The 22,011-nt window shown below is 46.6% G+C and overlaps 1 protein-coding gene across 1 annotated transcript in view; it reads right to left on the bottom strand.

The window, feature by feature from the left end:
* The window catches only part of TENM4 (teneurin transmembrane protein 4), a 233,189-nt gene that overhangs the window by 48,673 nt on the left and 162,505 nt on the right, over window positions 1–22,011 (bottom strand). The window contains exons 14-18 of the mRNA XM_049640560.1: window positions 20,474–20,735; window positions 17,595–17,862; window positions 14,663–14,806; window positions 11,393–11,642; window positions 950–1,182 (exon numbers count right to left, since the gene is read on the bottom strand). Of these exons, the coding sequence (XP_049496517.1) occupies window positions 950–1,182; window positions 11,393–11,642; window positions 14,663–14,806; window positions 17,595–17,862; window positions 20,474–20,735 (1,157 nt within the window). The remainder of the gene's footprint in view (window positions 1–949; window positions 1,183–11,392; window positions 11,643–14,662; window positions 14,807–17,594; window positions 17,863–20,473; window positions 20,736–22,011) is intronic.

Below are 22,011 nucleotides of genomic sequence, written 5' to 3' on the forward strand. Positions count from 1 at the left end.
TTTATGGCCAGCACACAATGGATGCTTTGCTGATGAATGTCGACAATGATGGCTTCTCCTCCAAAAAGCCTTCCCTGTCTTCTAGGCACAAGGGGCCACTCTCGGCTTTTATTTAAGTCCCTTGCACAGTTCTGTTTCCTGGCTTGCCAAGGAGCACTTCTTCCTCTCTCCCACATCAGTGATTCACGCTCAAGTCTTATTTATTCTGCTGCATTAAAATTATCTATGCAACCACAGCATACCGCACACTCAGTAAATACTTGCTGAACAAGTGAGTGAAAAATTGTGATTGTGGGTATTAAGAGGTCTTTTTGAAGGACTCAAAATTGAAACTTACAGCTAACCCGTCTTACAGCATGTGAACATCTACAAAGATGATACACTGCAATGTTCTTATAAAACAGTAACATGAGAGAGAGCATAAATGTCCAACAGTAGGGGGCTGATAAGTGATGAGACGTCCATTCTATGGAATACTATATAGCCATAAAAATGAGTACAAAGAAGATGGGTAACATGGGGAAATGTTCGTGATATACCATCTAGGGGAAAAAAAGTAGGTTACCAAAACAGTTTGTTTAATGTGGCCTCATTTTGTTTTTGGTGAGCATACAAACACATGCATGCAAACACGTGGAAAAAAGACTAGAAGGAAAGGCAGGAAATGTTACCTGGGAATATCTCTGGGCAGGTGGAATCATGACAATTTTAACTTTTCTCTACAGACATCTTGGTATTTTCCAAAATGTTTTCACAACGATAAACATGTATTTCTTTTGAAAAATGGAGTGGGCATTAAACCTGAATTTTGCTATCAAAGGGTGTGAATTTACAATTTTTTCCAATTCTAAGCCTGACTGTGGTATTAGACTCACAGCTCCTGGGAAGTTAACTATTGGGACCTCAATCAACATTACTGCTTGTACTTAAAAAGCAAGGCCTTACTCACCCCTGGGGTTGGTCAGTGTGGCTTCGGTGGCCTTGCCACCATCCCCACAGCGAGTGTCATCAAAAGGGAGGCACTGGTCACCTGTTCCTGCGACCACCTCGGAGTTCTTGACAAGGTCCTTCACCACCACGGTGGACTTGATCTTAAACACCCTCCGGCTGTTGGTGTCCGAGAGGAAAACAGCCCCGCTCATGGGGTCTGTGGTCAGGTAGTATTTGTGCGCTGGGCTGTGACTGGAAAATAAGGACACACCAGCTGGTGAGTACTTTCTTTCTTCCTATCAGCTAACCAGAGATGTACAACTAGACTTCATGCAAAAAGTCATATGGCGATGGTGTCCCCCTTTTGGGTGATTGTTCCCTAATTTTTCTGACCCCAGTGGTTGGCTTAGCTATCCCTCTTACCTAACGAATAATACAAAAAGCTCTTGCCAATGACTGTGATGTCCAGCCAGAGCTATGTCCATATTAGGTACTTAATACATGTTTTCTTAAAAGGATTATCAATGAGGCTTACCACAGGTGGCTTGTAAATCCAAGCCAGAAACAAGAGAGGGCCTGACTTGAAAAAAACACCTCAAGAGTTTAAAACACAAGATCTTCTCCTGCAAGTTTTTATAGCAGCCCCACTGCCTCCTCGGGCCTGACTGATAAGTCCCTGGCCAGATCTGACTCCCAGTTGGTGGCAATATAGTCTTCTGTCAATCCTCACGTTATACTTATCAGGGGCCCAGCAGTCTCCCTTCTGCAGTCAGATGTAATGAATTGCAGGATTAGTTTATAATTTGCAGCAACACCCAAGGAAAAATAAATAAACCAAGAGAGTAGTTCTGATGATAGTTCCATATCTGGAAATCAGTCATCATGACAAGGCTGTGCCAACAGAGGAAAGCAAAGGCAGACCACGGTTGTCTGGAGGGTTGCAGAGACAAGGTGCAACCCCTCGGCACATGGCAGGAAAAAGGCACAAGCTTAGGAATCAGATCGGTCTGGGTTTCACGTCTGGCTCTGTCATTTCCAGGTTCTGAAACCTGGGCAAGTTACCTGGCCTTCTGGGCCTTAAGTTTTCTTCCTCTGCAAAATGGGGTATTAACAGCCACCTTGTCGGTATACTGAGAAAATTATATAAAATCGTATGTGAAAGATATTTAGCATAGTGCATGGCACATGACAGATACTCAATAATTGTGACTGTTCTTTTAATTCCTAGTCATTATGTCTGGTTTTGCAGCTGGAGAGGAAGACAGACTAGGTATTCCTTATTAAGCCTGAATTTTCCTATCACATGGTACAGCTTTATAATTTCTTTCAGGTCTAGGCCAAATTTGGAGCTGGAATCTTAACTCCTGGAAACTAATTTTCAGTTCCTGTGCATGGCCTTGTTACTCCAGGTCTAGGCTGCATTGGAGCTGGAATCTTAACTCCTGGAAACTAATTTTCAGTTCCTGTGCATGGCCTCGTTACTCCAGGTCTAGGCCAAATTGGAGCTGGAATCCTGGAAACTAATTTTCAGTTCCTGTGCATGGCCAGCCTCAAACTGCATCTTAATACTGGTATCCCCTTCCAAGTCTCCAGAATGTCTTCCAATTCAAGGGAATCTCCCTCTGTTCAGGTTGGATGGCCCGGCACAGGCCATTTCCACTGGATGGTGGGATGTAAACCGTGCTGGGGATTCAGAGGGCAGACTGAGCAGGGTCTACAGCACCAGCAAAGTAGGCGCGCTGTCAATCCTTCAAGATGCAAGTAAGACAATCGGAAGAGCCTAGAAGGAAGCTGTTTTATGTTTCATCGGGCATGTAGGTTTCGGGTTCTTTTGAAAAACAAAATTTTATTTTACAGATTGGTGTTTTTTGAATTACATATGAAGACTGGGGCATCATAATCGTTTCAGTGTCAAGGTCCCTAAAGGTTTTAATCTGGCCCCAACTGTCTGTCATCATAACCATCCCTTGCTTTGGGTGTTATCTTGGGGACTGGCTGCTTCTTAACAAGGCCAGGTTCCCAGACCTAAGATTTCCCTGTTGGTTTTCTCTCCCTGAATTAGACTAAGGTCACGTGATTTTCTCCAACGGTCCTTCCTCTCTAGCTCTAACATGGTTGTCCCATCACATCATCCTTTTCAAATAAAAGGCAGGTCTCTCCGACTGCAGCCTGGGTCCTTTCCAGGCCATTCTTCCTTGTTGTAACCCAGACATTGTCACATCACCCCAGTGCCCTCTCTTCCAGGGCGCCCCATGTTTTATAGGCTGATTTCAGACTCCCCAGCCTAGCAACACTCTCTGCAGCTGCCTCGTATCCCCCGGTACGCCCTGCAGTCCATCAGGGACATCTGGTCCCACACACACACCTCCGCACCTCCCTATAACTGCTGTTCCCATTCTGTGCAGTGTCCTGTCCCCTTTCCTTTCCAGCCTGCTAAACTCCTGCTCATTCTTCAGGTATCAGCTCAGTGGCACCTTTTCTGGCAAAACCTTCCCTAACCCGTGTGTGTGGAGATTCATATCTGCTCATAACTGGGTTACAGGACACTTCACATAATGCTGTGGTATTTATTTATGTGGCTGTCTCCCAAATCTGACAGTCAGTCCTTGAAGGGAAGAGATGAGATTTTATTCATTTTTGTATTTCTAATGTTCAACTTGATGCCTTCTAGGGCATAGCTGTCACTTGCTTTAAATGGATGGTATCTCCATTTTGAGTTTATTTAAATACCATTTTCACTCAAATTACTTGGGTGTTTCTTTTCCTTCTCTTTTGAGGGAAATGGATAACAGGATAGATGTGCTGTTTATGTTGAAATGTCCCTTGTGACTAACCCTCTAATGCAGCACAGATTTGATCTTCCCAGATGACACTGATTCTGGCTAAATAAAATGCAGTGACCTTAGATCCCAGTCTGCAATGTGGGGCAGCCCGGATCTCTCTGCTTCCCTGATGACAGCTGCGAGGTGGGGCGGTGAGCGGGGAGGGGTGGGGGGACGGGGAATCATTTCATTTCTTTGTGCATCACTCATGATAAACCGGTGCTATCTACCTTGGCAGAAAATGTGTCCCTGCGGGAATGTGGTGGGGGCCCTGTCCACTTAGATTAGCCCCCTGAGTTTCTGGCTCATGTCTTCTTGCAGTGACCCAGAGAAGTGCCACTCATGTACAGTTTCTCAGCTCAGTGAATTCCAGAAGAAGGTGGCACCAGCAGGATTGTCCCAGGGAGTCTGTAAGAGCCGCGGCCCATCTTCTGTGCTCAAGGACATATTTGAGGTCTGGCAGTCGGGTTAGTGTAGGGGAAAGAACGCTAGCTTTGAATTTAGAAGATGTGGGTTCTCACTGGAGCAAGTCCCCTAAATCGCTCAAACTGTAGGTCCCTGGGCTGTCAAATGATTAAGTCCCTGCTCTGCGTTGCTCACAGGCTTGTCATCAGGATCAAATGAAATTATACATCTCAACAGCCCTTTCTGGTTGGAAGAGCACTTGGACAGTCTTCAGCACCCTCCTTCCTCATGCCACCTGTACAGGGAGCAGCACCTGGGCCCCCATCGGGGGCAGGGCCACCGTTTGGTGGAACACAGCTTGGAGAGATGACTGTCACTGGTACGAAGGCATCCGCTACCACCTCTGGGTGTGTGTTCCGTCCCAGACACCATCCTTGTGCTCTGCACGCACAGCCTGACGTTCCTCACAACTGCCATGTAAGGCAGGTGCTTTTTTTTTTTTTTAGTATTTCAGAAAACTAAGACCACCAGAGGTGAAGTGCCTTGACCAGAGCTAGAGACTGCTAGGTGGCAGGATGGGTTTCTGACTCCAATCTTCTTGACCTAAAGGCTGTGTTCTTCCTATTTTCCCACACTGCCTCTCCAAGCCTAGGAAGCACCATTGCCCTTACTCACTGGGGAGCATCTGATCACGTCCATGTCCTGAGATCCAGTTCCAGCATCATTTCATCTGAAATGCCATTCCTGGATCCCCAGACCCCCAGACCCCAGACCTCCCCTGGAGAACTGGCCACTTGCTTCGTCGTGTCACCAGACCCTTAGCAAATATACTTTTCCTACCTGTAGGACCTTAAGACACTGTTCTGCTTAGTTGTCTGTCTCCTCAATGACATCTCGAACTCTTCAAGGGCAGGGACCAGCTTCGAGTCCCTGCTGCTTGGCCCTGGGCTGGTGCAGAGTAAGTGCTCCAGAAAAGCCCACAAATTTATGCACCGGTGAATGAATGGCTATCCATCTTGCTGGGAGCATACAGGGGAAATAATAATGCTATGGATCTTACAGTGATGGTTCTCAAACATGGTTACACAGCACATTCACCAGGAAAGCCTAAGAAAGAAAAACCTCATCCACAATATCTGAAGAGCCTGGGCATCTGTCCCTTTAAGATCTCTCCAGGCGACTCTGAGGCACAGCCAGATTTGGAAACTGAGGCCTTAGAGGCATGCTCTTCAAATTTTAATATGCAGATGAATTACCTGGAGATTGTATTAAAATGCAAATTCCAGTTCAGCAGTTCTGAGGTGTGGCCTGAGAGCACATGTTTCTAATAAGTTCTCAGAGGATACCAGTGTGGTCTGTCTGCTTGCTTCGAGCAGCAAGGCCTTTGAATACTCTCAAAACCATGGAAGGTGGCCTACAGCTGAAAGCCCCGGGATCAGCTCTGCAGCAGGGACCATGTCTGAGTCAGTTCTGATTCCTGGTATCTTGAGCCGGGCTGGGCACAGAGAAGGGTCACAGCTCTGTTTCCTGAGTCCACTGTGGGACCCACATTCTTTTCTACTTCCACAAACGTGAGCTTGGCACTTCTGGAAGCTACGTACACACTTGGATGCTATAAGAGTACCATTCCGGACATTCATGAACTGAAATCAAGCCTCACACTGTCCTCTTTCTGGATGGTGTGGGACTTTCCTGATAGGAGCTGGGAGTCCAGGGACTAGAGGCAATCTATTCCCTGCTTCTTAGTGAGAATTCTCCCTTTGTCTCAGAGTAACTAGCATCCTCTGACCACATTTGGTGGCGGCCCTGGTAGAACTTGATTTACTGGCTTTTAGAACCAGGGGGGAGAGCCACAAAGACAGAGGTTCAAATACTAGTTCTACCACCCACTTAGTAGGTGACCTTGGGCAAATCACTTCATTACTCTGAGCTTTAGTTTCTTCATCTAAGAAATGGGGATAATCACAACTACATTAAAGGGCTACTCTGAGGACAAAATTGTATAAAGAATATAAATTTCTGAGCATAGTGCCAGTTCCATTAAGAAATAAAAATGCCCAGGGGCGGCCGGGTGGCTCAGTTGGTTAAGCTCTGACTTCGGCTCAGGCCATGATCACACAGTGAGTTTGAGCCCCGCATCGGGCTCTGTGCTGACAGCTCGGAGCCTGGAGCCTGCTTTGGATTCTGTGTCTCCCTCTCTATTTGTTCCTCTGCCCCCTCTCTCTTTCAAAAATAAAGGTTGAATAAAAATTTTAAAAAAGAAATAAAAATGCCCAATAAATGGCAGCTGGTCACCTGGAGAAACTTTCAGAGTATTTATGTTACTGCATAATGGAAAAGCCAAGTATGTCAGACTTAATATTGTCCTGCCCAACCTACTTCCTGGGGGAAGTTAGGGCTTTCTGTTGGAGTTAACTTAATACGTTGATGGAGACTGATGAAGACCTGAGTTCAAATGTGCCCCTGAAAAAGGCATCAAGCATCCTCCATCACCCTGGGGAAGAGATCCAGGAGGAAATGAGGATCCTCGCTCCCTGAAAGGGTCCACAGAAGAAGATGCCCAAAGGATTAGAGGTCCCTGCGCGGTGGGCTGGTATGGAGGCTGAACAGCCAGAGGCATGCAAGGCTGCCCTGGGGAGCATGTGTGCAGGCTACCATTCCTGGGAACAGCTGAGACAGTAAATGCTCATGGACAGAGAGGATAAAATTTTAGAATTTTTAATCCACTTCTGACATTTATGAATGGGGACACCAAGGCCTAGAGAGGGGAAGGGATTTACCAATATCCAGGTGCCAGTTAAAATCAGAGCTCAGACTTAGGTGTTTTCATTCCAGATTTTCTTTAAGAAACTAGAGAAGGCAGAAACAAATTCCCTTTTTCCTTCCACTTAGTTTTACTTTAGAAATCGTTTTTGGCACCTGAGAAAACGATGAATTGAGGGAGGGCAGGAAACTGGCTTTGAAATCATGCTATGGATGTATCAAAAGATCACTAAACATCAGGCACCAAAACCACAGCTCTCACAGTTCACAGATGATGAAACTGGAAGCCAGAAAAGCGGGATGCCCAACCCAAAGCCACACAAGTGCACAACAAAGCTGGACAAGAACCCTGACCTACTAATTCTTCCCAGCTCGGTCCCCTATAACCCCACTGCGTCCCAGGCAGTTACCGCCACTCACTGAAGGTCTCAACGTGAAATGCTAGATTTTCACCCAAGATCTTCGTATGAAATGAACTTCTATGTTTTCTCTAAAACTGAACCTGAAGGTATGTATCGATGTATATAGTTCAGTATCAGCCATACAAAGCTCACTAAAAATTCTTTCAGATTTCCGTGTCAGGAAAAAGTATTCTCCCCTCTGAGAAGTGAGCACATTTTCCCATTTCTGAGAATGCAAACCATGAGAATAGTTATGTTTCCCTGTTTGCTCTGGCTGCCAGGAAGTCCAGGGTCTAATCTGACATACAATCACACATATGTGTTTCCTCTTTTTTCCTTTTGTTACCAATTTCTATTTAATTTACTTTAAGACACGTATCTTTGATTGTAAGAGGACTGAATTCCTTTTTGGGAAAGTTGACACCATCATCATCATATAATTGTTATGATGATGATGATGATGATGATGATAGTAATAATAATAATAATAATAATAATACTAGCAATAATAATAGCAGCCATGTCTGGAGCTCCCCTCTGTGCCTGGCACAATGCTAGATACTTTACAAGTATCCTCTGTAACCCTTAAAACGGTTTCCAAGAGAGATTTTGTTGACCTCAAGTCAAAAAGTAAAGCTCAGAAAGATGAGGTGATTTTTTTTTCAAGGTCAGACAATGGGCGGGTGGGGAGGGGGCGGGTTTCAGTTTTCTCATCTGTAAATTAGATGTGCCATGAGCACCTATTTCACAGGGTGCTTTGGGGATGAACTGCTATAGCCCATGTAAATCCATGAACCTTCTTTCTGCCTCACGCTAAATGCTCTGTCCATGTTATTATCTTAAAATAATATATACGATTGTTACATTAATACCATATCTAATTACATAGATACGGAGATGATCGTTATTGGATTTGGGGTCTGCCTCTTTCCGCCAGCCTAAGATTTTCTTTTATTCCCACTCAGCACCCAGCCCACGCGCCACTTCGGTATGAGCCACGTGTGGGTAACTGAAAGCTACCTTGGTAGCCGCCCCAGCTCCATTTGCCCATGGCTTTTTCAAGTCACCCAGATGTGTGTTAGGCAGGGGACTCTGAAGTGACTGTTCCCCAGGAGTCAGAAGAGTGCCCCAAAGGCAGTGGTGCTGATGGGCAGACATTTCTCTTGGTGTCTCTGATGAGGTGGCTCCCTTCTGCCTGCTGAGCCTCACTGTGAGCCTACACGACAAATCCCCTCTGTGATAAAGCTCCTATTTGATGAACCACCTATCTGGGTGGTTCATATGGCCTAAACATTCCTCCCCACTCTTCCCTTGCTGGCAAACTTTCTGGTGGGGTCACCTAGCATCCTAGCCACCAAAGCCAAGGCACCTGCAATGCCCACAGAAGTGCAAATCTGAAACCTGTCTTTGTCCAAGTTCTTCACCTGATCAAGATGTTCTCAAGACATCCCATTGTGACTATGAAAGCCATTCAACACAGTTAGGAGGTTGTCCTCATTCACTCCAAGGATAAACGGATTGGTGTTCAAATAACTATGCCAAGGTTAAAATTGTTTCCCCTATTATTTCAGTCTGTCATGTCCACAGATTACCCAAGTAACTGCTACACTTTGCTAGAGATTAGAGGAGTTCGGGCTCTCGCCTCCCACCCCCACCATTATTAATGACTTCCTCTCATTGTAACTGATTACCTCCAATCAGTTCCAATCACACAGGATCCATTTGCTAGTGAGCCATCTGAATTTGACACGTGCAGCTTACCACACAACATGCAACAAGGCAGAGGAGAGACAGGAAATTCTCCACTGGTTGGCTTACCTATGTCTGAAATCTTTATTTCTGACAGAAGACAGGAGAGCAGGGAATAGAAGAAAGAATGAGGTGTTAGCAGCGGGGTTAGAAGCATTATTAGCAGCCTGAGAACTTGACAGCAACGGTACTGTACAATACTATAATAAATAAAGACTTAGCAGCTATGACACTGATTTATTTTATATTGGATATTACTTGTCAGTGAGCTCACTTACAAGCAGCTACATATCACAGAAGAGGCATGGCTTCACCTGCACCACTACTGCTGACTTCGGGGAAGGGGATGAGCCTGACACACGCGGCTGCTCTCACCAGAGCTAAGACAGGGGCTGCAGCAGCGGCTTCCCTCCCCCCTCCCCGCCCCGTACAGAGTCACGCTCCCCGAGACACGCATGTTCACTGCTGTGCCTCTGTTGGTGTGCATGCTGCCCTACAGAGGGTATTCAAAACTTGCGTAGCCCACCATGATCCTCCTCATGACAGAATACAGAACTGGAGACATACCATAATTAGAAGGGCAGGGGGCGGGGGGGAACAGGGGGACAGGCCGGGAAGAAAATACATTAAGATTGACAACATACTGATACGTGTATTTTTCTTTCCAAATTTCATTTACTCCTCCCTTCCCTACTTATTTGTCTTCCACGATCTCCCCTCAAAGGTGGGAGGCAGGGAAAATGGGGCGTCTTATTTGAAGATGTGAAAATGGAGGCCCAGAGCGGGTAGATGTCTTGCCCACAGCTGGACAGCTTCTCTGCCAAGGTGGGCTGACCCCTAGGCTGTGGCTCTTCCCATTACCCTACAGGAGGTGGAAAGACAATGTGAGCAGCTGACTGGAGCAGACAGGCTTACGGGTTCCTCGTTCCCTGACGGATGTCTGTGGCAGTGAAACTCATAAAAGAGAGAAGAAAGGCAGAGAATATTCCATTGGTGGTTCTCACAGAGCCTGATATCCCACTTCCTATGAGTCCACAGAATTCAGGCTTCTGATTCTTGTCATGGCCAAAGACCTCCTGCTTCATTTGTCTCTGTGTGTGTGGGTGACTACGAACCCTCTCCTCTTGAGGGCTGCCATGACCGTGGTCAGTTAGCAAGCCTTCCCTTCCTTCACATGGGCACTGCAGAGACATTCTCAGCAGGCAATTACTTCCAGGGGATAACTTAACAAGGCATTAAAGCCAAAGTGGCCCTCTTTGGGTCAGGTGACAATTCTTCGGCCATGCAGAGCTGTGCGGTGGACTTGTGGGCTTCGGTCCGCCACTCTAGAAGCTGGACCTTGGGCAGATTCTTTAAACTCCCCGAGTCTCCTTGGTCTTGTTTGTCAAGGGCAACAGTGGTAAATATCTTGCAGGACTGTTATACTGGGCAAATAGTTGGGACTTCACAGAAGTGAGTTTCCTTTTCCCTGGCCAGTTTGGAAGAAGGCTTTCCAGCTCACAGGCCTGTTCTGTTCACACGAACTCCTGCCCAGGACATGGGCAGATCCTACTCCCTAAAGCAATTTTGAGGAACTTGGGGCAATTTCTCCTGAAAGGGAGTGTGGGGCAACCCTGTCTCTAACCACAGCTTCTCTGTAACCCTAGAACCCACCCTGTGACAGTGCTCTGGTTCTAAGAAGACCCGATTTAGGGAGTCTAGAGAAAATGCAACCCATCAGGCCCTTCCCCGAGCTCTAAGTATGGCTATGCTCCATCACTCACGGTTGGGATGGGGAGAAAGAAAAGGTGGAGTCGGCTGGCCCTGCAGCATGCTAGGAGCACAGGGGCACTGCCAGATTTCAGCCCATGGGCCTTTATCTCAGTACCAGACAGCTGAAGAGGACTGCTCTAACTCAGATGAGTGTTTAGTAACAGGGCCAAACCTACTAATGCTGGCTTTGTCCGTTCTGCCATCTTTGTCCTTATAAGAGGTCTCATGAGACTAATTTCAATCTGTTTGGTGCCAGGAAACAGAAAGAAGTTCAAGGGCTTCCAAAAAGTCTAATTCCTCGTTGTTAGCAGCCTTCTACATCTTCTGGGCATCAAAGATATCCCCCTGCCCCACGAGTGGCTGGTCTTCCTTTCAGTGCCCGGTGGAGAGCAGCACCTGCTTCCCCAGAGCCCCCAGCTTACAGTTTAGCCCTGAGCTGGGAAGTGAAAAGTCTCAGATGGACTCTGACAGGTGAGGCTCCTCTGGGTGTCGTGGGTAATGCTAGGTGGGCGCCACGGGATAGCAAAGGGACAGTATTAGGAAGTGTGAGGAGGACATCACCTTACATACCTCAACTCCAGGATGTTGGTGACATTCCCAGAGGGGAAGATCCTCCGGATGTAGTTGAAATCTCCCACGTAGAGGCTTCCGTCAGAGCCGCACGTGAGGGCCACGGGGGCCAGGAGTTTATTGCCATCGGCAAGGCCATTGCAGCTGGGGCAGGAGATGCTTCTCCGGCGCCCATTGCCCATGATGCTCCCGATGACGGGTGGCTGCTGAGACACAAACTGGTTCTCCCCATTCCCTTTGTGTAAGATGCCTGGGACAAGGACAGAAGAACAGAATCACCTATGGAGCAGGAAACGGCTGTCTTCTGTGGCTGACCACAGAGTTGCCTCGATTTTGCAAGGAATGCAAGATCTCTGCCTACCATTTCCAAGACTTACCCCCCAAGGCTGCCACACCCCCATCATGAAACCCAGAGTGTCCTCAACAGGCCATGCTGCCTTCCTGATTGAACGCTCTCAACAACTCTGTAAGATAGGTATCACTGTCCCCTCTGGATGCACAGGGGGGAACAGGCTAGTGGCTTACCTGAGGTTACACGGAGAGTAGCAGAAGTGCTCTTAAGTCCAGGCCCCTAATCATTCAGCTCCACTCCTTCTCAAATAGACTGTACACATCTCCTGTACCTAGTCCCCATCTCTACTGCAGTGTGGATTTTTTATGACACTTACATGTTTTTCTCTCTTTAGACTGAAACCATGTTATTTCCCTTTCTATATCCCCAGTGCCTATCGCAGAACCTGACACAGAGTAGATCTCAATCAATGTTTAGAGAAATGCATGAGTGAAGTTCAGTCTCTTCTCACCAGGGTAGATTCAAGACACCTGGGTTTTTACCTGGTTTTGCTCCTAATGGGCTGATCCCAGATGTTGTATTGGCTTTCCTACTGTTTTAACAGAGCTTGGATCTCCGTTTCCTCACCAGCAAAATGAAGGGACTGACCTCAGTGACTTGTAGCCTTCATTCCATATCCACACTGTTTATTTTGGGCCCAGATCATCCTTTATCTCCCATATTATTGCCACAGTCTCCAAACTGGACTGTGCCTCCGACCTCACTCCTTCCATACTGAAGCCTGAATGAGTTTTGGGTTTATGGTCACAAGAATCTTCTCCCAGGCTGTCACCTATTAGCTCTGTCATTTATTAAATAGGTATCTTTCATTTTTACCTAGTCCAATCAAATCATTTTCCTACTCTAATGCTTGTGCTTTTTGGTTTTAGGGAATCCTTCTCTGAGATCATAAAGATATTCTTCTGTGTTTTCTACTAGTTTTCAAGTGTTACCTTTTAAATTTAGATCTGTAATCAATCTTGCTTATTTTGTATGTAGTGTGAACTTAATTTTACTTTTCTTCACCCACTGAGCCAGTTTTTCCAATACGATTTCTAAAATAACTATCCGTCTCCACCGATATCTGATGTTGCCTGTGTCATGTGCCAGTTTCTATGTGTGTATGGAGCGTAGCAGAAACCGTAGTCATCCACAGGTATCCATCCTGTCCCCCGTCCTTTTTCTGTAGCCACAGAACCCCTGATGTTTGGCTGTCCAGGTGACTATCTGGAACTGCCTACACTTGGCAGGCGACTAAGTTCTAGCCAGTGGCATGGAAATAGAAATGGGGTGGGCAGCTGTTGGGAGGTGTCCTTGCAATGGAAAGGGCTTGCCCTTAGCCCTTTTCCTCCTTCTTGCTGGATGGGATGTGGATATGAAGGATGGAGCTTCAGCGGTCACCGTGAACCATAGCCTTGGGGATGGAGGCCTGATTGGAGCAGTGGGAGGGGAGGTGCCTGAGCCCCTGAGCCTGCAGTATGCCAAGCCAGCCCTGGGTTATCTACCTCCAGACTTTCAGGAGAGGGAGAAACAAACTTTTTGCCTGTTTGGAATTCTGTTATTTTGGCTTTGCTGGCACTCATGGCCAAAATGATTCCTGATGACCACTTATAGGTCAGTTTCTGAACCCCATGCTCTGTTTCGTAGAAGCTATTTATCCGCTCGGGTACAAGCACCACAATTTTGGAGACTGTGGTTTCTTTTAAGACGGATACCAAACCGTCTGGCAGTGCCTCTTTTTTCCTTTTTCTTTTAAAGGCTGTCTCAGCTATTCACAAATCTTTCTTCTATCATAAAATTTACAATTAGTTGGTTAGTTTTTCCTTAAACCTTTTTTTTTATTCAAATCGTTTTATTAAAATTATTTGGCAATTTTAGTAGCAGTGCAAAGTTTTTGACTCTGACCACTGGACACGCTTAGACACGAGTTTATGATATTTGGTCTGCTGTGGGTTTGGGTGCATGTACTTTTCCAAACCTTCTGCCCTTCCTTTCATTACCAAATGGCAAAGTGCCTTCAGTTTTGCGGTCTACAATATTCTACTACTGAATGACAGGAATCTGGAAAGTAAGATTGAAAAAAAAAAATCCATAGGTTCAAAAATTCTCTGCAAATATTAAGAACATGTAAAGTATACTAGAGACACAATGTTGTGGTTTTGAGTAGCATCCAGGGCCTCTCCAGAGTAGGTGGGAGATGTCAGACATCAGGAGCATATTTAGTTGTCCCATCCTGGAACACAGTCAAGGTGGGCTATCTGAAATACAGAGCTGATTATGTCACTTGGATGCTTGAAACCCTTCAGAGGCTTGACATCGGCCTCTGGATGAAGTTCAAAGTCCCAGTCTTCTGACCCTGGGCTCTGGCTGCTCAAGCTCTGGCTTTTGCTTCAGCTCTTGCCTTCACTTCATCCTTTGCTCAAACCATAAGAAACCTTCTCTCCAATTACTCTTCTTTCAGACTTCTGTGCCTTGGCACATACTGTGCCTTCTGCCTAGAATGTTCTCCCTACTTGATATATAGGGCTGATCCTCTGGATCTTTTGAGACTCAGTTCAGAGGTTCTCTCCAAAGAGACACCGTGCTGAACCGGGAAACTGAGTTGCTGCCCTCCATGCCCCAGTGTCCTGTGCTTTTGTGTGTGATGGCACCATCCACGGCACAGCCTGGAGACTGCCTGGGAAGTGTTTGCTTCTGACCAGAATATCATCTCTTGAGGTCTTTCATTTCTGCGTCTCCACTGCCTAGTTGTGACAAGCACAGAGCAGGCTCCCAAGGAGTATCTGTTGACTAATCCTTCTGATGACTGATCACATACAAGCCCATGTAATTTGAAATGTGCATTTTTTTTTTTCTTTTTTAAATCTGGCAGGGCACAGAGGTTACGAGACAAGGGCCACACCATGGCCTGGCTCCTGGAATTCTGTTAATGCACTTACCACTTTGGATGTTGAGGGCATGATGTTTGTCTAGGCTCCATCCTCCCAGCTTAGAAGCATCGATTTCATATCCCTGCAGCACTGCCGTTCTTTTTTCCCAGAGGATCAGATCTGGGCAGGATTCATACTCATAACCCACGGAAACTGTAGGAAACAAAAGCACACAGGTGAGCAAAGGCGCAAAGTGCACACGTGAGTAAAGCCTCTTCTTTGGCTTTGATATGCACGCAAGGCTCTGGCTTGTCTTTCGTAGAAAAGGAGAAAAGGTCATATTTCTAAGTGCCTTAGAAATCCTGAGCCTTAATATCCTTTTTTTAATAGAGCAATTGTGCATTATGCGGAAAAGTTAAAAAAAAAAAGTACTAAACAATTTAAAAAGGACCCAGGAGAATCAATTCCCAGGAAATAATCCTTTAGTATGGAAAATACTTCAGGCACAAAACTCTTCACTGCAGCACTATTTATAATAGTGCGAATTGGAAGTAATCTAAAAGTTTAAAAGGGGTTACAGGTTGAGCAAATCAAAGTGTACCCACTCGATGGGGCCCCTGGATGGCTCAGTTGGTTAAGTATCTGACTTTTGATTTTGGCTCAGGTCATGATCTCATGGTCATGAGATTGAGCCTGGCATTGGGTTCCATGCTGAGTGTGGAGTCTGGTTGGGATTCTCTCTCCCTCTCCCTCTGCCCCTCCACAGCTCTCACGCTCTATAAACAAATAAGTAAGTACGTCTTCAAAGTGTACCCACTTGAGGAATATTATGCAGCCACCGGATAATTTGGTTATGAAGATAGTGGGGTGTCATGGAAAATGCTTATGGAATAATGCTAAGTTGTATATACAGTATTCTATCTAGGCTTAAAAAAAACTATACACAAACTATAAACGAGAAAAGAAAATAAACATAAATGTTAACAAGTAGTTGTTTTATAGAAACATGTATGAATTTATTTATATTTTTGTCCGTTCATCACATTTTTATGAATGATAATGGTATTACTTTACTAAAGAAAAAAATTCAAGGTCGTTTATAATGAATACATGGAAAAAGAGCTCACTTAGGGTACTTTGAAAGCTGGCAGTTGCTTTGAGTCTCAAAGCTTGAAAATCCCCTGGTTTCATTTCTGTTTCATAAATCCAGACCTCCTCAGGAGGGCACCGGGATGCAGGCTAACCATGGCAGCTGTCCTGAGACTGGATTTGTAAAAAGCCCTGTACCTGCCCTGTGGAAAGGAACCAGTAGAGACAGGAATACCATTTCTTTCAAGCATCTTTCTGTGCTGACAGTATCCGTCAAGAGGTCAATATCCTACTGCATGTTCAGGACAGGAATTAACAAGTGGACAGTCCCTTAAAAGTTTCTTTAGGTGCCATAAAAGTTGTTAGCCATCTATGGCAGGAGGGGAATGTTCACAGGGACATCTCTGTGACCGTGAGTCCCTTAAGCAGCCTCTACGCCTCCTATTGGTCACCTAAGGGAAGTGAGCCTCAGCCCTTGAAGTCCCACTATGCAGACACCTGCCTTTGTCCCTGGCTGGTGGACACTAAGGATACCCATTTCACCTGAAGAGGTTGCAAGGCTTTTTTTTTTTTTTTTTTTTTTTTTTTTTATGAGAACCCAGAAGTACTTTGAGTTACAGAAGGGAGAGTGAACAGAAAGAGATGGCATCTTCACTCCCAGCATGCCCTTGTGTGGTAGGGTGGGATGCAAAACTACAGGGAAGGACTGGGATGAGTCCAGCTCCGTTCCTGTCTCATCCATCCTTGGGAGGTTCCCTCACCTCTCCCGGCCTCGGCTTTCTCTTGCAGAATCCGAGGACAATTTCTGACTCACAGGGTGGTTGTGAGGATTAAGTGGGATATTAACGTGCAGGGAAGCACACTGTTCAGAGCAGGTGTTCAACAGACATTCTCTTATTGACTGCCTGCCTTCCCTCCCTCCCTTCCTCTCTTTCTTCTTTACAACATTATTTCTCCTCTGCTTCCTCATTCTGCCATTGCTCAATCTAATAAGGGGATGAAATTGGAGTAGGTTTCAAGATGAGAAGGAATTTCCTGGGCTGATACTCTACGTGTTTGGGGGATTAGCCCCGCAGGGGTTAGGTCGGCTCACAGTCCAGCTCTGAACCCTTCCTGGGACTCTGCTATATACGGAGGCTGGAATGAGCACAGCCAGCCCCTGGAGCCCGACGTCTGAGTGGGGCTGGGACTCCAGGTGAGGCCACAGTCACCTTCTGCTTCATCTTAAAAACAGACAGAAACAATGAGGAGGGGGGCCCCTGGGTGGCTCTGTCAGTTAAGTGTCTGACTCTTGATTTCGGCTCAGGTCATGATCTCACGGTTCATGAGTTCAAGCCCTGCGTTGAGCTCTGTGCTGACAGCATGGAACCTGATTAGGATTCTCTCTCTTCCTTTCTCTCTCTCAAAAACAAATAAAAACTTTAACAACAACAACAACAACGACAGAACCTCTTTGATTGAAAATAAGGTAAAAAGGCCAACAAGCCTTCCTGATGAAGACAGAATCTTAGCTCCTGCACCTCAATAACTCTGAAGAAACCCAGGAGCTCCAGACTCCCACATTTCTCATGGGTGAGTTCAGGCCAGATGGTTGAGGGGGCCATAGCTGCATCTTCGTGGCACAAAGCCTCTTTTAGCTGTCACATACCACCAGAGCACTTTTCAAGGGCCCTTCTGCTTTTGTAACCCCCTTTAAAAAAAATTATCAGCTTTTCCACATTCAAGTCTTTGAGTACATTCTCTTAGGTCACGGATGGCCACCGAAAAGTCTTGAAGGCCGACTAAGCCGTAGGAATTTCTGAGAAGAGGAAGGGAGGAGGAAGAAACACGGCAAGTGGAAAAAGAGCCCCACGTCCCCAAGCGTCACTGTGTCTCTGAGGATGGCCTTGAGTCCTGGGGCTGAGAGGCTTACCGAAGGCTTCCGAGAGCCCGAACACCTTCTGGTTGTAGACATCTGTCTTGTCCCAGATGAAGTAATAGGACAAGTCCGGGGCCGCAGCAAACCACTTCCTGAAGAGGCGGCCCTCCACTGCCACCATGAGGTGCACCTTCATGAGGTTGAAGGGGATGGTAGGGTGGGTGAGGCTGATCCTCAGGACAGATTTGTAGCCAGGGGTACGGCTGCTAAGGTAGCTCAACCTCATCTTGCAGCCAGAGATAGCGATTTCCTCCTGCAAAGCCTAGAAGACAGATTACACAGCAAGTGACGGTCATGGACTCGTGGGAGGAGGGGGGCTGACAAGCCCCATGTGCTCTGGGTGTTCAAGAGGTAGAGGAGGAAGCAGAGATGGGGGACAAGGGAGAGGAGGAGCAGGAACTAGAAAAGAGAGACGAAAGAAGAGGGGGAGGCAGGGTGTGAAGAGAAGCAGGAGGAAGAGGGGAAGAGGGGCAAAGAGGAAACGGGAGGGAAGAGGAGGGATCCCAGAGTCAGGAGGCCTGGCTCCGGACCAGCTCCACGTGGTACACCCCTGCCCCATTCCACGCGGATGACGATGCTCACCCTGCTGCATTAGTGAGAGGAACACATGAGATAATGCGTGTAAAATATTTATCATCATGTTGCCTCTCATTCACTAGCTATGCCCTCCGAGAAACGCGTGCAAGCTGCCGAACGTCAGCCTCCTCTCCAGAGTAGTGTGAGGATTGAGTGAGGTCACACATATAAAGTGCCCAGCCTATGACAGGTACTCAGTAAACAGGATGCTGCTGCTGCCGTTGGTGCTGGTGCTGGGAGCTGAGGGTAATATGAAGACAGACTTTCCTTCAGACTAATACGGACAGCCGCCTCAGCAAGGGCAGTTTCTCCCTCAAAACTTTCCTAAAATAAGACCCTCAAATACCTCTCCTCTTTGGGAAAATAAACAGAGACCATAAGAGGTTGGCCAAACAATTATGCAGGGTTGAGAGCACGGCCTGCCAAGGGCCTATGGCCAATGCCTCGCTCCAGCTCACCCACAGAAAGGGGTCAGACTGGAGGCATGGAGTTTCCGTGCCCCATGCTGTGCTAGATGAACAGAATGGTGGGGAAGGTGGCACTTTATCTCCTGTATGTAATGGGCTCATTTCCAAGATGGAAACTTTAAATCAATGTCAGGGTTCTCAGACACATGGCGAAAGCAGAGAACTTCTATCAGCTTGATGCTCTGGGCTCTGTTTTAAGAAGGGGACATTAAATCAATTGAGGCTAACGTATCCATTAAAACGACAATGATTATTCTACTCTGGTGTTCAGGGAGAAACTGGGCCTGCACAAAGAAAGCTTTTTCCTTTCTGTCCATTTCATATCACATATGGGGGTGAGCTCTCCCTACCCCGTTCTGAGCACACAAAATTTTAGGGACTGGGCCTAAAGCAAAGCAACCTTCCTAAAAATCAGCTTGCAGCTTCTAGACAAAGCAGGCTCTATACCCTGGTGAACCACAGGCAGGGTTCGAGTGCCATCCTGATGCTCTCATAAATATTTATCTTCAACACACCTTTTACAGTGTACATCTCCCAGTGCTTGTGAAGGCTGGCCAATGATAGGGCCAGGAAAACCCAGGAGCTTGTTTTCATGTGTTTCATGAATCTGATAATAAGCAAGGTTTGTGACCCAGCTGGGCTCGCAGACACCCAGCTCAGGGAGCGCTGCGAACAGGGTGGGACCTTTAACCTCATTTGTTCCAAAGTCTCTGCTCCTGGGAAAATGTCTAGATGGAGCTGAACCAGGGTTGAGTAACAAATTACTTCTCTCCAGCAAGCTCTGTCTCCGCTGACAACCATTTCAAAAGAAAGGTCAGCCTGGTAGTTGAGATAGGATACCGGCGCCGAATCTCTAAAAGGAGCGAGGTTTTCAACCTGAGGGTGCAATGAGAATTTCAAAATGGCTGTATGTCCTTGTGGGCTGGCGCCAGAAGCCCATCAGCAGGACACACACACACACACACACACGCACACGCACACGCACATGCACACGCAGATATGACTGCTCAGCCAGGCGTGAAACATACACACGAAAGTGTATACGCTCCCTGCTCCACAGGCCCCTGCAACCTATTAACATGCACATGACCAGAGCTCTTGGTGGGCAAGCGAGCGAGCCTGGGACCTCTTCCTGCCATCTCTCTTCCCTTGGCCTTTGTTCCTGCCATCTGAGATTGGGCTGGGATGGCAGAAGACATCTCACTCTCCACAGCTTTGTTAGGCCAAGAATCTATCTTGGTTTCAATCCGATTAGACTGTATCTTTCCAAATTACTTCCTTTTAATGAGAATTAAGTAAAGCACTTGTATGTAGAGATTTGAGCCAAAGCATGCCTCTGGCATGAAGGCAGTGTGTGTAAAATAATCTTAAATAAGAATAATACTGGAGAAAATTTATTGAGCGCTTACTGAGTGCTACACCTTGTGCTAAAGTGCCTCATGTATATTTTCTCACTGAACCTTTATTATGATGCCTGTGTGTCCCACTCCTGTTGGTAGAACCTATCATCATAAATATTTTCCACAGAAATGATGATAGAGGGGGACATTGGAGGCTGGGGGGAAAGGAGAGTGGAAGTGAACTGGATGGCAGAGCGGAAAAGGAGTGGGAGTTTATTATATGCCTGAGTGTGCCAGGAAGCTTCCAGTGCTCCTGTGTTTTGAGTATGGAAGAGGGGTGACCATCACACGCCACGGCTGCTGTGGGGTCTGGCAGCCGGATTCTGCATGGTGGGCTGATGAGATCTCCCTTTCCCCTGTCTCTGAGATCCTCCTCCACCCCACAGGTGAAATAAAAGCACAGAGAAATATAGCTAAGAAAGCTGGGTACCTGAATTTCTGGAACGATGGGGCCTTTCTCTGCACAGGAGCTGGCAAAGGATGTCAGCGGGGATGGAGACACGACAGGGTTGGGGCGGGCGAAGTTGCTCAGGTCACAGCTGGGAATCTCATTCTCCTCATGTCGCATGATGATGGTTTCCATGACAAAGAAGCGATCCCAAGGCAGCCAGAGGGTGTGCTCCTGTGTGATGAAAGGTGCCCGCTCAAACCGGAGGATGATAGAGATGCCGCCATTTGTGACCAAGTCAAAGCTGTTTGAGAGGGGGAGGGGTGGGAAAAAGGGGGGAGCAGGAAAAGCAGGAAACAGGAGATGAGGAGGAAGAGGATAATGGGTGGGGGTGGGGCAAAGAGAGATATAAAGGAGAAAAAAATTACACCAAAAGGTCTGAGCACTTGTTGAGGAGACCATAAAACCTAAAGACTTCACTATAACCACAAACAGTAACAGAGATTCCATAAAGCATTGGTTTTGGGGGAAATGGTTCATTACAGAGATTTTACCAAAACCAACATTAATAATCGCTGCTATGGAGAGCCATTTGCCGGGACACAGGACAGCTGATGAGCTTCTGCTATGGTGGTTCTGGTACCTAGGGACCCTTAGAGCTGAAGCTCAGTGAGAAGTCAGCAGAATGAAGTGGAACAGGTCCTGCCCTGGTATTAGGAGCCCTAAGCCTAGTCCTGCCTCTGCCATGAACTGCTCTGCGATCTCGAGCACATCCCTCAGCCTCTCTGGCCCTCAATTTTCTCAATATATAAAACGAAAAGGTTCAAATGGATTTTTTATTCAAGTATAATTAATAATACAGTGTTATATTCACTTCAGGTATACCATATAATGCTTCCACAATTCTATACGTTTCTCAGAGCTCACCGAGATAAATGTACTCTTGACCCACTTTATTTCACCCATCCCCTCTCCCACCTCCCTTCCGGGCAACTACCAGTTTGTTCTCTGTATTTAAGAGTCTGTTTTCTTTTTCTTTTCTTTTTTTTTAAATTTGTTTGCCTCTTTCTTTCTTTGTTCATTTGTTTTGTTTCTTAAATTTCAAAGGGATTATTCTTAAGTCACTAAGATCCTATGATCCTATGGCAATTTTGGCTCTGATTATGATAGATTACTCAATGCAGGCCTTTGGAATTACAAAAAGGCACAACTGACAGTACGCGTGAGGTGCAAAAGGGAAGCTGAAGACTGAGGCCCAGACTCCCTGCTGCCGTGAGGTCTCTGTGGTGTCCGGGAGAGCCGGTGGCCAGCCGGCCACTGTTCACAGCCCTCTCCCAGTCTGATGCTTTTCTTCTATGGAATCACCAGCAAGGGACCATTTGGTTCCCTGTGATGAGGAGTTTGCTATATCCACAGAAGGACTGTCCTATCTTCCGTTAGTTCTGTTAGGATTTGTTATTTTTGGAATTGAGCCTGGGTCCCTCTTCTTATAGCTACTTAGCCATTGGGCCTTGTTCTACCTGTTGGGGTGACTCCTTCTGCCTTTGACAGTCCTTCAGGACTTAGAAACAGTGGCCCGG

Source organism: Panthera uncia, chromosome D1 (assembly GCF_023721935.1).
Source record: "Panthera uncia isolate 11264 chromosome D1, Puncia_PCG_1.0, whole genome shotgun sequence".
NCBI classification, from domain to species: domain Eukaryota; kingdom Metazoa; phylum Chordata; class Mammalia; order Carnivora; family Felidae; genus Panthera; species Panthera uncia.